Source organism: Mchenga conophoros, linkage group LG7 (genome assembly GCF_057382185.1).
Source record: "Mchenga conophoros isolate Kocher_MC1m ecotype Shallow Benthic linkage group LG7, M_conophoros_male_GT1.1, whole genome shotgun sequence".
Classification (NCBI taxonomy): Eukaryota; Metazoa; Chordata; class Actinopteri; order Cichliformes; family Cichlidae; genus Mchenga; species Mchenga conophoros.
The window spans coordinates 63,688,025-63,703,276 of NC_140532.1; the positions used below are offsets into that span (position 1 = coordinate 63,688,025).

The following is a 15,252-nucleotide window of genomic DNA, read 5'->3' on the forward strand; positions in this document are numbered from 1 at the left end:
ATAAAACCTGGTAAGATGGAATCTCTCATGACTGCAGTCTTGTTGGAATGCAGACTCCAGCATCCACAACCTCTCTTCTGGAGGTGCTTTTTACTTACATTAATCATGTTACCCGCTCCTGTCCGGGCTCACACAGTGTGACTGAGCTTTCAGAACTGTGGCAAGACTGCACACTTTTAAGTCTAAAACCAAAGTAAAGGTTAACACAGTGCAGCGTCAATGATTGGCTTCTGAGCTTTATTAGAAATGCAGCCCTTCCAGTCGTGGTTTCTAGAAAATGAAAACAGCCATCAAAAATGATGACAGGCCAATCCTCTCATCCCTGAAGTATAATCCTGATCATATTGAATCTTAATGGAGCCGTCTAATAGCTTCCACTTTAATCTGGCTTCCAGATACAGCGCGTGAGGTGGAGTGCTGATCTGTAATGCACTACAGGAAACAGGAAAACAGGTCAGCTGGACAGATTGAGACTAATGCTTCAGTCATGTGATTTACAGCTGTGTGCCAGAATGACTCAACTACAAAAGAAAAACATAACTTCTGAACTAGGAGAAGATTAAACATTGTTTATTCCTTCTTTTTGGTTTACAAACAAAAGGCACCCATTGATATATTTTGAGGAGTGTCACATTAAAATGAATGACAAGAATCCCTTTCCCAACTTCTGAGAGTAGAGTGGGGCCGATATTCATCACTGCACTCAAAGTAGGAGCGATTAAACAGGCCTCCCCTCAAGAACCTCACATTTTAAAAATCAAACACTGAAACTAAATCATTTTAAATGCATTCACAACCACTGATGAAAGCTTTATTCTGCACCTTAAACGTGCCCTGCGATCAACTGATCATTTAAAAAGGCCAAATAAAACTACCGCTCCTCCTTTGATGCAGGGGATAAATACTCAGGACATCGAGTCTTTTTAAAACCCCTGAAAACACATTTTAATCTTTTTGTCCCTTCCCTCTATGAAAAGTAGGGTTCTGCTTGATTGCATTTTTTTTTCTGCCAGGTTACGAGAGCTAAAGTTGTTTCACGTAAGAGATTTTGATCTCGAGTCTGTTGGAAATAGATTGCTAGGAAAATGAAACCACAGTAGAAATGGCAATAATTGCAGTTCCTTGAATGGCCACTTGAGGCCGGCTCAACGCAATATCCAAACTTGGCATCTTATGAAGAAAATACTTTTTAAAACTGCAATCATGTTTAAAGATATGCACTTAAGTGGCCGTTCTTTTGTGTTCAGTTTTCTGCCAAGTTTTTAAGCTAGCCAAACATTAGCATAACATTTGACCTTTGGCACTTTACCAAGTTATCTAGCCATTAGTAGCAGTAGCATCACTTTTCCCGCTCAACCTTTTATCCAAATATGGTCACATCCTGTTTCAAAGAAGTCAGTGGATGTTGGCACTGTGGGTACATCTTTTATCTACAGTCTATGGATACCTCTCAAGTCCCAAAATGTAATTTAGCTTAAAGGAAACTGGCATCACCTACTCTATCAAAACGTACAAACGTCTGTTATGCATTGTGTTACATTATTTCTTTGCCAAATTTCTGCTGCAATCAGGTTTGGCCCTGCAGAAACTACTCTGGTGGCTGGATTTCGTTTTGGACAGAGGCACACCAAACATTTTTCCGTAAGCTGCTTGTATGACATTAAATTCCTCTAACATGTACCAAAAAATAAAAAAAATAAAAAATAAAATTCTTGCAAGCAAGCTTATATCACAAAAATGTAAATGTCCCAAAGAAAAACTGGTTGTTGCAAAAATAATGCTATAACGCAATGCAATTCCTAAACTGTTCAAAGCTGTGATTTCAGAGGTTTACAATCATTTCAATGCTTGTGTGCAATGCCCCGTTTTAACAATCCACTGGTAGGATTCAGTAGTTCCTGACATCAGAAGTGAGAAAACCCTGAATTAGACATGGCGGCGCTTTATTTCCCCTCCCTCCCCCCACCACACTACACAAGAACAGTCATAATCACACCAGAGACTTCACACCCTCGCAAGGAAACAGAGTTAAGCAAGAATTCGTCACATGGTCCCTCAGCTTTTCCCATATTAAAATCACAGGCAATTACAGAATTTTTCAGAGCTCAGTCAGGGAGAATCTGGCTGAGCAATGAAGTCAGGCTGTTGAATGTTTACTACATTCCGTGATGGAAAAAGTTAAAATGTGCATGTATATACAAAGTGATATGACGAGCAACTTGTAACAGCCAAATTCAGTATTTAATCTACTGCATTTACATTTTTTTAACAGGTTAAATTCTTTTTTTTTTTTTTTTTTTTTTTTTTTTAAATATACAGCAGCTGAAGTTGGTTCAGTTAGCTCTTTATCAGTAAACTAGTCACAATGTTATCAGCATAAAAATACATCTGTTGTGTTATATGTCGTCTACCTAAATAGAGTTATACAGAAAATAACTAGAAAACAGATTTGATTGCTTTCTTTTCACATTATCTTGACAAAAGTTCAGGCACAATTCAGGTTTGAGTCTTGGACTTTCATACGATCTATGCAAAATGACTCATGCTGTGAGATTTGGGAGAAGGGGAGAAAAAATAAATAAATCACACTCCTCAGTGACTCTGGCACGACAAACATGTAGGTGCTTGAAATCTCTATGGCCTAAGATGCAAGCAAACAGCACGCAGTCACACCCTGCTTCATTAAAGCTCGGGGAAAAGACAAACATAACATAGTGCGCAGATTAGCTCAGTTCCAACAATTTAAGACTTAACATGGCAACGAATGGTCCAAGAGGTTATAAACAGCAGCAATAGAATACAGTATGTCCCGCGAAGTTACTCTAACACATGCACACACAAGCACTTGCAAAGAAAAACGACTTAAACCCTTCACAATGTTGGCGAGCTACAATTAGTGCTACCTGAAAAGTAGTGTACTAAAAGAACAGTGTGGAACTCAAGATTTGTACCGGTACAAGAGCGTTTAATTTCAAAGCATTCGAGAAGAAAGAAATAACCATCTCACCCCCACCGTTTCACAGAGGTATGAGCAAGTTAGCCAAGATGCATTTTGGCAAAAGTGTAGCTTAATAACTTTCAGACGTGATTTAAAACAAAAAAGGAAACTGAAGAAGAAGCTGGATATCTGCTGATGCAAGAACCGTTGGTTTGTAGGCACTGGGTAAAGCCACTACAGTACAATCTACATTGTGCTTTGCTGTAATTAGGGAGTCTGCCACCGTAGTCCACTGGAGGAACATGCAGAGGTGCATCATTGCTGACAGTTTCTTTCTCACAAGCAGCGAGAGGGGCTAAAGGCCATTCTTTTTGTGGGACATAAAAATCAGCATAAGCAAGCCCCTCCCGTGTTTATACTTCAGTTTCCACAAGCCATCGCTGCAAATGTCACGTGTTAGCTAAAATGGCTTCGCTCTTGGTGTTAGGTCATGACAGAGTTAAACAGTGATCCCTAGGTCAGCCGGTCCCTGAATAAGCCTCTTAAAATGTCAAATCAACCAACTGTTTAAGCATCTAGCCAACGCTGCTGTCAGGTGAAAAAAAACAAAAAAACAAAAAACAAAAACACAAAACAAAACAACCCTGATTCTTACAGACTGCTTTAAAAAAAAAAAACGTTCCATAGCATAAAAATGACACAAACCACAGACAATCCGGAAGAAAAACAGCAAAACCAGTTATCTTTTCAGATGACAGATATACAACTTACACTTGCAACTTAAAACATCTGACGCGACTGAAGCCTGGACTGATTCAAAACCAGCTGGGGATTTTTGCAGCAGCATCATCCAATGCATAGCTTCGTTTTGCAGGAAGACAGCCAGGCGAGCACAAAGATGCGAGATGAGCAGGTTTAGAGAAGGTTGCTCTTGAGCAAAGCTGGCGCCGAGGAGGAGGACCGGACATGCTGGGAATAAACAGAACGAGGCTTGTTCCAACTAGTCCAAGTGCTATGAATCGGAGCTGTATGGTGCAATAAATCCATGCACTGAGTTTCTATGAAATGCCAGAGATCCAGATAGCCAACAGACCCCTGTGAACTCCAGGCTTGTCAGGTAGTTCCATCTGTATTTGAGTTGTTAAATGGTTTGGTGGTGTCAATGAAAAAGAGACCAGAGACTGATGTTTTTATTGTTTTTTTTTTCTTTTCCAAGCACTTTGAACACAAGCACCTTTCACCATCCACAGCCAGTCTTTCTTTTGTCGCTCCGCCTCGCAACCCGCCACCACGTCCCTCGGTCACTATCTCATGGTCGAAGAAGCTCGGAAGTAGGACAGGAATTTGAAGCAGAGGCTCACCACAAAGTACCAGATGTTTCTGGCCATCTGGGATCGGGCAATGAATATGCGCCAAATAAACACCACCAGGATGGTGTTGAAGGTGTAACGAATGTTCCTCAGCCTGGAAATAAAACAGATTGTGAGACATGCGATACACCACCTTAGACTGTTTCATATTGATAATGTGTCATTTCCAATGAATGCTCTCTAATAATAACCTAATTAATAAGACTCACAGGCGTTAAGACATGCTTGTAAACTGTGTATAAGCGACCAACCAAACAGTAATACCATATACATCACACTGTCCTGCAATGGTCGAGTGCAGCATGTACCAAAGTCCTGTACACTGTACACGAACTAGGACACTGGTGCATATACCCTGTGTACTCTTGTATCAGTATAATAAGAGTGAGTTGGATGTGCCAAAGTAATACTAGACAAATATTGTGTAGCCAAGTTATAACTAGTTGGCCATCTACCCCAGTGTGGGTCTTGCATAAACACCCCCTCCCCAAAGAGGAAAAACAAAAAAACTAAAAACAAACCACCCTGCATTTTTACTTTAATCAGCCAATACAGTATTTGGATTTGTGAGCAACAATTCTGCATCTTTTGTGCAAATATTTAAAAATTAAATATTAAAAAAAATATTTAAAATATTTTAAAAAAAATTTTTTAAATATTGTCAATAAAAAGTTTTCAAACCCATTAACGAAAAGTTGCATACAGCACATTTAACTGGCGATGCAGAAAAGCATCTTTTGTGTGGTGAACTTTAAAGAGCCTGCCAGAGCCCATCACTTTGAATGCTACTACTTCCTGTGTCTCTGTGTTGGAGGAAAGGATGACAGATTTAATTTCATAGACTTCTTACTTGTTGAGGTGTTTGCGTGCAGCAGGCAGCCCCGACAGCTCTTCGTTGAGGACATATTTTTTGGTGCCCATACAGTAATTTTCCATGTACTCTGCCCAGTGCAGCTGACGCACGTCAAAGTTAAATATCTGCAGCAAGAGAAACAAGAAACACCCTCAGTATGCCTCAGCAGCAACATTTGTTTATGAGAGATGTACTCATGACAAACCTTTATCGATTCTGAATTAACAAACATTTAAATCAACTCTCAACAGGGGACGCTTTCATGGTAAGAAGGCTGCATTGTGGATCTGACAGTGTTCCAGCTTACTGTGGCAGTCCCCCCCCCCAGTGGTGCCTTCTAGGAAATAATACAAGCGAGGCACTGTGTGGTCAACTGTTGGGGGACGTGGGAACAGAGTCTCTGCTTCAGTAAGGAAATTCAAGCCCTTGAATCCTCCGTCTAAGGAGCCTGTATCCTCGTTAGGCGAGACAAATGCACTAAAAAAAAAAAAAAAATTCTGTGAAATTAAAAGTTTAACTTTGCTAATATAATGTAAAGCAGAGGTGTCAAACATAAGGCCCGGGGGCCAGAATCAAACCACTGGACAGCTTGGAACAAGCCCAGTATTTTTAAGTTAACTGTATTTTCATAACCGTTACAGCTTCTCCTACATAAAAACATCTCAGATGGCCATTCATGCTACACCTAAATAACGGAGTAACCCATCCACTATAGAAATTTCCGTTCTTTGCAACAGAACTGCCGTAGAAAAAGTAGTAGTGAATTCATTTAATAATTTTCATAATTAGTCTGGGCAGTGAGCTACCAGAACTTTCTGTGAACTTGCACATTTATTTATTACTTTAAGCTCAAAGAGGCATCCCAGGAGATTTCCTTCTTTGCTACAGCAACATTAGAAAAACTGTTGAATTTGCCCTTCTTTCTTAAATTACTAAGACATCAGGGATTAAATGTGTAGCTAAAGTTCTGAGATGAAAGTATGCTGTATGTGGCCAGTGTAACATGAATTTGACGCCCCGGATTGAAAGCATCTGATTATTTTCTCGAAAAGACTCCACAAGACGTCAGTGTCGTAATGTTGAGTCCAGATTCCTCCAGACAGTTGCAACGCAGAACAATGATCCCGTTCACAACAAACTGACGTCAGCAGTGAATGAATCACGCTCTGCCTTACCAGCCGACTACTAGACATTATCACTCTGGCACTCCACTCTGCCACAGCGTGTAAACGACTGCAGCGTGGGCGGGGCAGGCACGGGAAACTGAGGCACGGAGTGTGAATGAAGCAGTGTGCGGAGCGATGATTAAACATTGTTTAATCATCGCGACCCTCCCTACCTTTTTATCCTCAGGGCTCATCTGGGCCAACAGCATGGCCATGTTGTCAGTGTTCCACACCCAGGAGTGACTGGTGAAATACTCCAGTACCATCATGGCTTTGTGGAGGCGAGTGATCGTCTTCATCATCCTATGGCAAACGGCATGTAGCGGAGGGGCAGTGTAAGGAAAAGACAGCAGTGTTGTGGATAAATAGTGTTTGCAGAGTAGGACCAGAAGGAAGATGAGGAAGAGGACAGGACAGATAAAAAGTGGTGGGATAAAGAGGCAGGATGAGAAGGAAAGGAGAAGAGTATGCCAAAGTGTTTGGGAGCAGGGGCAGAGGTTAGACAGTCTAGAGAAATATTAGGCTATAAAAGACAGGTACCAGAGAGAGCAATGTATATATGTATGTATATAAATTAACCGTTTGCAGTCAAATTTGTTATTCCTGTATATCTCAGATCGATTTGACCTCTCCGATTACGCTATGGGCATGACTTCACTGATTTGCACATTTGATTAAGCTGATCTTGATTTAAAAAAGTGATCATTTGAGCTGTACAGTGCTATGAGATTGCATACGGTAGCCATCAGCCACAGCGTTAACGCAAATGACAGAAGAAGTGAACACTCAGTGTTACAAACCACATTCTCAAACTAGTAATACCAAAGTCCTGGTGCCAGAAACCAAAGGTACATCTCAGCTGATGTTTGCCCATGACCAGATTGGTTAGAAAACTCAAATGAAGCAATCTGAAACTATTAGGTAGGTGGAGTTAATGCTGTGGCTGATTTATTGATCTAAACTTTGAGTTTTTATTGTTCCCATCCTGTCAAAATCTTAAAAAGTGCCAAGAAAAAGTTTTAAGCTTTGTGGAAAACAGATTTGTCAGCTACTCCACATCATTTTCTTTTGCCAGCACTTTTTAAAACTTTCTTACTCCTGGAGAGAACAAAGGAAGCATGTTGTAGTTTTTCCAGACAATTTAAATTCAATCGTGTAATAATTTTATTAAACCCCAGATTAGGACATTTGGAGGTCATACTTTTTTCACAGTTTTTGGTAAGGTTATAGCTTGCCTGAAAGATAGGAGTATTTTCCAAACTTTTTCATAGCACTGCAAGTCAAGGTGGCAATTTCTCCCCTGCGGCAAAGTGAGTCACACAAATCAGCAAACAAATCAACTGGATTTAATCTGTTTATAGGCCAGGAGGACAGACAGTTCACTCAAATGAACCCATGACCCAGTCTAGGTCAATATTTTACCCAAAATAATTAAAAGCTCAACACAAAAATGAACTAAATCAGCTTAAGTTCCTCAGAAAATAAACTTACAGTGGAGGTGATATTGTCCTCCTGGTAACACAGATGAATCCAGTTAGGATACTTAATTTTTGTGTTAGTTCAGATGGAGATAATCAAATTTTTAGTAGGAATGATTCAAGGTGATGTTGTGATCAGTGTGCAAAGAAGCAGCCAATATTGTTAGCAGGATAAAAGGGATCCGAGTCTTCAAATGCCACCTTTTTTGTCATCCAGTAAATTGTAAATGTTAACCACTTTTGGATCAAATTACTTCAGACGTTTCAATTTGTCATGAACAGAAATGGCAGGCTGCAACGCGAGGCCTGTAATGCTGTCCTTTTAAACTGCTACACTAATGAAGGCAGATTGATATGACTCAGATTCCTTCTGCGAACACAAATGATTCAAAGATGTGACAAACATGCATGGTTGATCAGCATACAGAAGCAGGGATAATCATTTCTTGTAGCTGGTGACAAAGCCAGTTAGGTTCAATACAAATTACCCATTCAGCCATCCATGAGTATTTCAGACAGTTAAGCACAGCAAGTTTTGTCCAATTCATTTTTCATTTATTTTTATTATTTATTTATTTAGAATCAGAAACAGCACTGCTGATTTTAAAACTATAAAGGTGTCACTTTTGCCGTCTGAAATATTTGTGGCTTTAGAATTTAGACTAAGAATGAATTACCAATCAGTTTGCATGCAGTAGTGTTGTTTTCAGTGAGACACAAGATGTCCAACTGAGCACAACTTTCTCGATTGGTCAAGAAGTCTCGTGGTGCCTCAGCATTTTCCATGATTGGGTGAAGACCGGCGGATAATGGATGTCATGTTCACAGCATGGCTTGTTCACGAAAGAAAAAAAAAAAGAAAAAAAAAAAAAAGAAAAAAAAGGCACGTGGCATCTTCTTTGAATTGAAAACACATGCTCGGATACTGCCTACATTAACAGCTGACGTCAAGAAAAGACACTGCAAACATTGTTCCTTCTGCCCTTGTTTCCACCTTCCCAGGAAAAAAAAAAAAAAAAAAAAAAGACACATTCAGGGAGGAGTGGAGTGTGGGGAAATTGGGAGAGGCAGGGGGCAGACTGGCAGACAGGAGAGGGTTGAGGGGCAGTTGCAACCTTACCGGGGCTTCCGGCCCATCAGCGTGAGATAGCCATCATAGAGCAGGGCTGGCAGCGTGTGGCTGACAGTGGTCCAGTACTGATTAGTAAAGGGGTTGGAGCGTAGATTGACATTGGGCCTTCTGAAAGCCTGCTCTAAGGGATTGGTCTTGAAGGACATGTTTATACAGTACTCTGTAGGAGAGAGAATCACATATGACGGAACAGGAAGGACACAGAGGACGAGAAGAAAAGGAATGCACGTTCATTTTCTCCTCCTTTTGATACAAGGAAAGACGCAGGCCCACTGTAATCGTCTAATTAGCAGCACAACAGAACACTGGATCTAGTCTTTGGAAACAAAACAAGACAGTTTGAGTCCACTTCAGTCCATTTATGAGCTGGACTGAAGTGAACTTGGTGCCGAGGTTTTGGAAATCTAACTGAAAATACAAACATTAGAAAGACGCAAAGAGTGCAGAATCCAGCATGTTCAGGAGAACAGCTGGGTTATACATTCTTCACCTGCAAAACTGCACACAAGCATCTTTAACACAGCAGCACTGCAGCTATGACGTTAGGCTACTTCGATAAAGGAAGGGTGACAGTGTAAGCCGGCGGAAATGCGAGTGTGTGTGTGTTTGGGGTAGGGGGTTCTGTTAGAACAGCAGCGGCACGGCACATCCGAAACGGCAATGACGAGGTTACCTGGGTTCTCGTCCAATCAGCCTGAGGTACAGATCATAGAGGAAGGCCGGAGCTTTGTGGCTCACGGCGATCCAGTACTGATTGATTAGGTGATTGGATGTGAGATTAACATTGGGCCGACGGAAGGCCTGCTCAAGGGGGTTCCTCTTGAATGTGGATATTACATGGTACTCTAAGAAACAGAAGGTTGTTCAACACAAGTCATCAATGAGCAGCTTTAAGATTGCCGTTACATTGTTTTGCCTTTATGACTGGCTAGAAGGTTGAGCCATGTGGGAAAACTATACTATATGTTCTGCAGATATACAAAGCCACAAGGTTTGTACCGGAACTAGAAAAAGTTAGATTTCCTAGTTTTCAACTGCCTTAGCTGTTAGGAAACTAGCTAGACAAAAGGGTGCTAATACAATAACAAATAATGTAAGGTGAATAACATCAGGCATCTAAAAATGGCAGCATTACAGGGGATGAGGTGTGTCATAACAGCAACTGATGCAACCAAATGTGCACCTCCACCACCTGTGTGGCGATCAGCCTGCAACTGCTGCGATTGGCCTGTTCAGTCCTGTTGACTCCTCCTCTACATTTGAGCTACTCGTTACCGCTGTTGAATGGCTCAGTGTGAGAATAATCACACTTCACCTCAATATGAGAACTCAGCAACCTGTCCAAACTATCAAAATGGATGTGAATGCATGCTCCATGTGGAGAAAAAATTTGTAATTTCTTTTATTAGTCCTCAGGAACTGTTCTCCAGGGTTCTTTAAGGGCATTTAAAGCTCTTCTTTGAATTTTGGGTGCCCTTTGTTCCATTCTCTGTCGAGATGATCCTACACTTTTCCATCCAGGTTTACTGTGTGTTCAGGATCATCGTCATGCTGAAAAATGAAACTGTTGCCAAGCAGATGGTACTGCATAGTGGATCAGTCTACAGAGGCACGTTTGTGTTCACAGTTCCAATTTTGACAAGATATCCAACAACACTGGGTGAAATGTAGCCACAAACCATGAGAGAGCCTCCACCCTGCTCTATAGATGGGTGTAGACACTCACTGTGAACCTTTGACCAGCTCTGTACATACTAATGATTTGAACAATAATTTCACATTTGGATGAATCGCTCCATCAGACCTGTTGCCGCTGGTTTTTGCTCTAGTTTTTGTGCAGTGTCCCTGTCTCACTTCTTTTATTAGTGAAAAAAGCAGCTAACAAAAAAAACTTTAAAGGACCTTTAGAAAGCCTGGAGAACTGTTACTCACGGCCACCAATAATAATACTAAAGAAATCTGGCAACTTGGAAGCAAACTAATTAAATGAGGGGTGGCTCAAGACTTTTGCACAGCACTGTATGCAGCAGGAGTTGTCAAGATCTGCAAACTGAGAAATTGTGTAATATCATTTAAACCCTGAGGCGAGCCTCTACATGATCTGGATAAACTCATTTCGTTCTCAGTTCCTATTTGAAACTGTGTCATGCTGTTATCTGTCACCTTTTTAATGCACAGTGCAACTTTAAACAAAGGGGAGTGACTCTCAAGCTCGTTCTGTCACGGTCGCTGCCACCCTAATTTTATATATGCAAGCCCTGCACCTGGCTCAGTAATTTAACTGCCAGCACACCAGAATTCAAGTTTTAGGACATAGCGGTTTTACATTTAAAAGCTTAAAACACTGCACTTAGAGCAGGAGCTACAGTTTAAACCATGAAATTTAAATGCAAAGCATTAAGAGAATTCAGCACAAATACAGGACATGATGAGATTATGAACAGTTTTCCAAAATGTGCAACTTCTATACTGGGGAAAGATGCGCTTGGGATACTTTACTGCCCTAAATCAATATCCATAAGGGACAGGTAAACAAAAGCTTCTGCTTTGGGTGTGGCAGGTCGGGAATCAAGTTACAGTGAGGGTATATCATTAGACGCCACGTTAAAGCGCATAAGCTTCCACTGTCAGGGGCTTCCCCCTCATAGGCTGCGTTTAGGCAAGAAATTGTCTTACCGACTTCTCCCCAGCGAAACGGGTTAATCCCACCAGTTGTACAATTGTACACGGGTATGCTTTTAGGCCTGCCGTAAAAAGGGAAAGATGTCAGAGGAACTAAGATGAATTAAAAAACAAATATTGACTAAAGTTGTGTTAATGTGTGGGTCTCTCACCTGTTAAGCACCTGTGATCCTGAGTACCAGCCTGCAGCCAGCGTAGTGTTGATGACCACATCTACAGGAACCAGGTCAGCCACAGCATTATTAGATGCTCTCATTGTTCGGAGGATCCCTTTACCAGCCTAAGAGCGGGTGGCGTAGAGGAAGTATTAATGCAACCGATTTGTGGAAAACACACCACAATCACAAATCACACCACAGACTTTATAACAATTAATAAACCACAACTAGCTCTTCAAAGCAAACATACGGCACAGTTGTTTATGTAACCAATCATCATGAATAACAGTAAATTACCACCAGAATCTTAAATACTTCAATACCACTCAAAGCTCTCTGATTGTGCTGTAAATACGAGCAATCATAAAACAGTTTAGGCTTCTAGACCCCACCTACAGTTATTTTTCCTGTGTACTTACTGCAATGAAAATCCCACTGGGTCCATTGAAGTTATCAATCCAGCCCTGAAAGATAGAATATTAATGTTGAAACAATGCGCTTACTCACCAAAGCTGAATGACAAAGTTTAACAAAAGCAATGAAAATATTAAAGCTGAAATATAACTTTCAGGCAGATGTTCAACTGACTTAATAAAAAAAATAAATCAATCACACTGCTGCTTAAACTTTAGGAGAATTCCCACAATTGTGCTTGGCAAAAAGGAGAGGTGAAGAAGACCAAATTTGGGGGGGAACAAATCCAAATAATATATAAAAGACACGATTATGCATTGTTCTTTACCAATTTAAGGTTCTACAGTAATAATGAAAACGCAGCGTAACACCAGCATCTGGAATTACTCACTGGAAAGGGCTCTTTCCAGCTGGCTCCAACTATGGAGGGTCTGACAATGCCTACGTTGAGGTCTCCAGCCTCCTGCTGCACCATATATTCGGCCAGAGATTTGGTGAAGGTGTAAGTGTTGGGATGTTCTCCAATTAGCTTGGGAGTCAGTGTAGATACCAGATCGTCATCCATCCAGCTGGACCGAGAGAGACAGAGAGAGATTAGCCCTGTATTTGCTTCATTTAATTTTATGACCTGCAGGGCTTTCCAGTCTGAAGTAAACAGAAATATTGCTCATTCTCCAGTACTAATCACTGTGTGGGTGACTGCCCCAACAGAGAATATCCAAAAAGCAATGGCACATTCCCCTCAACACTTTGCAATACGTAGGTATTGTAGGTTGTCACATCTGTCACTAGCACTACTGCTGCTGTTCAGAAAAACTCTCTTCAAGTGTTAGGAAGCCACACCTCCAGGGGAGCCTTACTCACACAAAAAAATCAAACCAGCTGTAATTACAGGACAAAAGTATAACAGCCAAAACAATATTCATGTCCTTCTTTTCACTTTATTTTCCTTTAGACTTAGAATTCACCAACTGCTTAAACCCGTTTGTGTAAAATGTCATCGTCTCTCCCACGCTGCACCACGCTCTCATTACACACAACATTTCACTGACAAACACACCAGGGGAAAGGGCAAACAAGTAGTAATGAGCTACATTAAGCTCAAATTAAAGCCAAACCAACAGCGTTCACTCATCAAAGATTACTCTAAAACTACAGTGAACAAAGAAGGGATTTTGGGACGGCCGTCAACACCAAAAACATCCAAAAATCTCTACAATGTGGAATTCAGAAAGTTGTAGGCATCTCAAAATGGCAACTTCCATATTTTTGCTTTTTTTAATAAAAAAAAATAATAAATAAATGGACATGTATACATATCCATTTTTTATATACAGTCTATAGATAATGCGTGTAAAGAGAATAACTGCTGTTTGATGCACAAGTTCATTAAATGGACCAAAATACCTCATTTCATTACCAGTGCCCACAGTTTTATTAATTTATTCAGTCTGCAGAAAGTCTGCTAAGCAATACGATTTGCTCTTTTGGACTGTTCTCAAGCGTGAGAGAAAAAGAAAAGGAAAAAAGTCTCCAACAGACCAGGTGGGAAAAGAGTTTAACCCTCTCTTCCATGCAAACCACATGTGATTACACTCCTAAAAATGTGCTCAGAACAAAGAAATGCAAACACGAACAACACAGTTGTCATGATTACATAACTGGAACAAGGTAAAAAGAAACCTGAAGAGCGAATTACGTGTGTCAACAATGCCCATCTGCTCCACCTTCCATATAAAATCCAGAGTTGGGCAAAAGGAAAAATTATATTCCAGCTCATTAGGTCGTTTCACTCATCACTATTCAACCGCTACACAACAACCTCGAGCAACTCTGCCCATCCAGAAGATCAGTGTGTACAGTACACAACAAACTCTGCATGCTGTCTCTTTGCACACGCACTCAAACGTTCACTGAACAGCTCTGTACATAAAATCCCCCAGAATCATAGCACTAATCTCTACTCCACAGACTTTACTAATCTATCTTGAGCCATTTACTGTAAAGCCAGAGTTAAGCTGAAGTGCTTCGCTTTATTTCACTGGCATTAATCTTGAAATGCACTTCCTACTTGCTTTTAAATCCATCAAAGTCTGGAAAAAAAAAAAAAAAAAAAACTATTAAACTTAATGCTGCCATTTAGCAATGACTGCTACGTCCTCATATCTGCACACGTGAAGCAGACGTTTGGTGTCAGTGCTGTTTGATCACATTCCAGATAAGCTTACTCCAGAGTATCGATGAGTTTTCGGTAGTCTACGGAGGGAGAGTAGACAACTTCCTCGATGAGCTCTCGGTTACAGTTGGCATAGGCTGTGGAGATGTGAATAAAAACCTCCAGGTGCTTCATCCTGTGAGCCAGGGCCAGCATCATCTGAGTGGCCAGGACATTCAGCTGCACTGCATCCCTGAGTGAAAGAGGGTAAAAGACAGGATAGTACATGTCAGGAAAGCAAGACGTGATTGCAGCTCCACCTAAAAATGCTTACTTCCGTTTTGATTACATAAGGTTCACATATCTGTCGTCGCAAAACACAGAAGTATCATTTAAGCTTCCACAAACAAAAGTTCCTTATCAAATGTTTACCTGACTCCTAGTCTGACTCAAAATCTACACTACACTGATGTGCACAATTTCCTGCTTGCACACTGCCCGAAAACTTTGAACAAGAACACAAATGTCCACAATACTAATTATAAACAACATCCAATTCCACCCATTTAGCACAAATAATTTCCTCCAAGCATAATGTACCATCTCCAAAAGGCTGCAAGAGTTAAATCTCAAAGCAGCTCCAGGCGTGCCCTTTGCATGCCGGGTCAGGTGTCATCAGTCTGTGTGGTTCAAAACAACAGTGGGCAGTCCGTCAACATTGCTGTTTTTTTCTCGTGCCGCACCAAGCAAACACTGACTCCATCACCATTCATTTGAATAAATAACAGCTATTTTTTAAAAAGGCAGTAGATCGCACACACTAAGGTGCTGCCCTTTACCAGGCTCACAGAATTTAATAAGAAGAAACTAAGCTTTTAGGAGAAGCTAAAAGCAGCAAGTTTTAGG

General features: G+C 40.8%; 1 protein-coding gene across 2 annotated transcripts in view; it reads right to left on the minus strand.

The window, feature by feature from the left end:
• Positions 1–554: 554 nt before the first annotated feature.
• far1 (fatty acyl CoA reductase 1) overlaps positions 555–15,252 on the minus strand; it is a 29,310-nt gene continuing 14,612 nt past the window's right edge. The window contains exons 5-13 of one of the 2 annotated variants that reach the window (XM_085280724.1): positions 14,420–14,599; positions 12,583–12,760; positions 12,197–12,241; positions 11,772–11,899; positions 11,614–11,681; positions 8,926–9,097; positions 6,501–6,630; positions 5,159–5,286; positions 555–4,402 (exon numbers count right to left, since the gene is read on the minus strand). In XM_085280724.1, coding sequence (XP_085136850.1) covers positions 4,243–4,402; positions 5,159–5,286; positions 6,501–6,630; positions 8,926–9,097; positions 11,614–11,681; positions 11,772–11,899; positions 12,197–12,241; positions 12,583–12,760; positions 14,420–14,599 — 1,189 coding nt within the window. In that variant the 3' untranslated portion in view covers positions 555–4,242. Of the gene's footprint in view, positions 4,403–5,158; positions 5,287–6,500; positions 6,631–8,925; positions 9,098–9,610; positions 9,783–11,613; positions 11,682–11,771; positions 11,900–12,196; positions 12,242–12,582; positions 12,761–14,419; positions 14,600–15,252 lie in introns of both variants that reach the window. The other variant, XM_085280725.1, reaches the window with a different exon arrangement.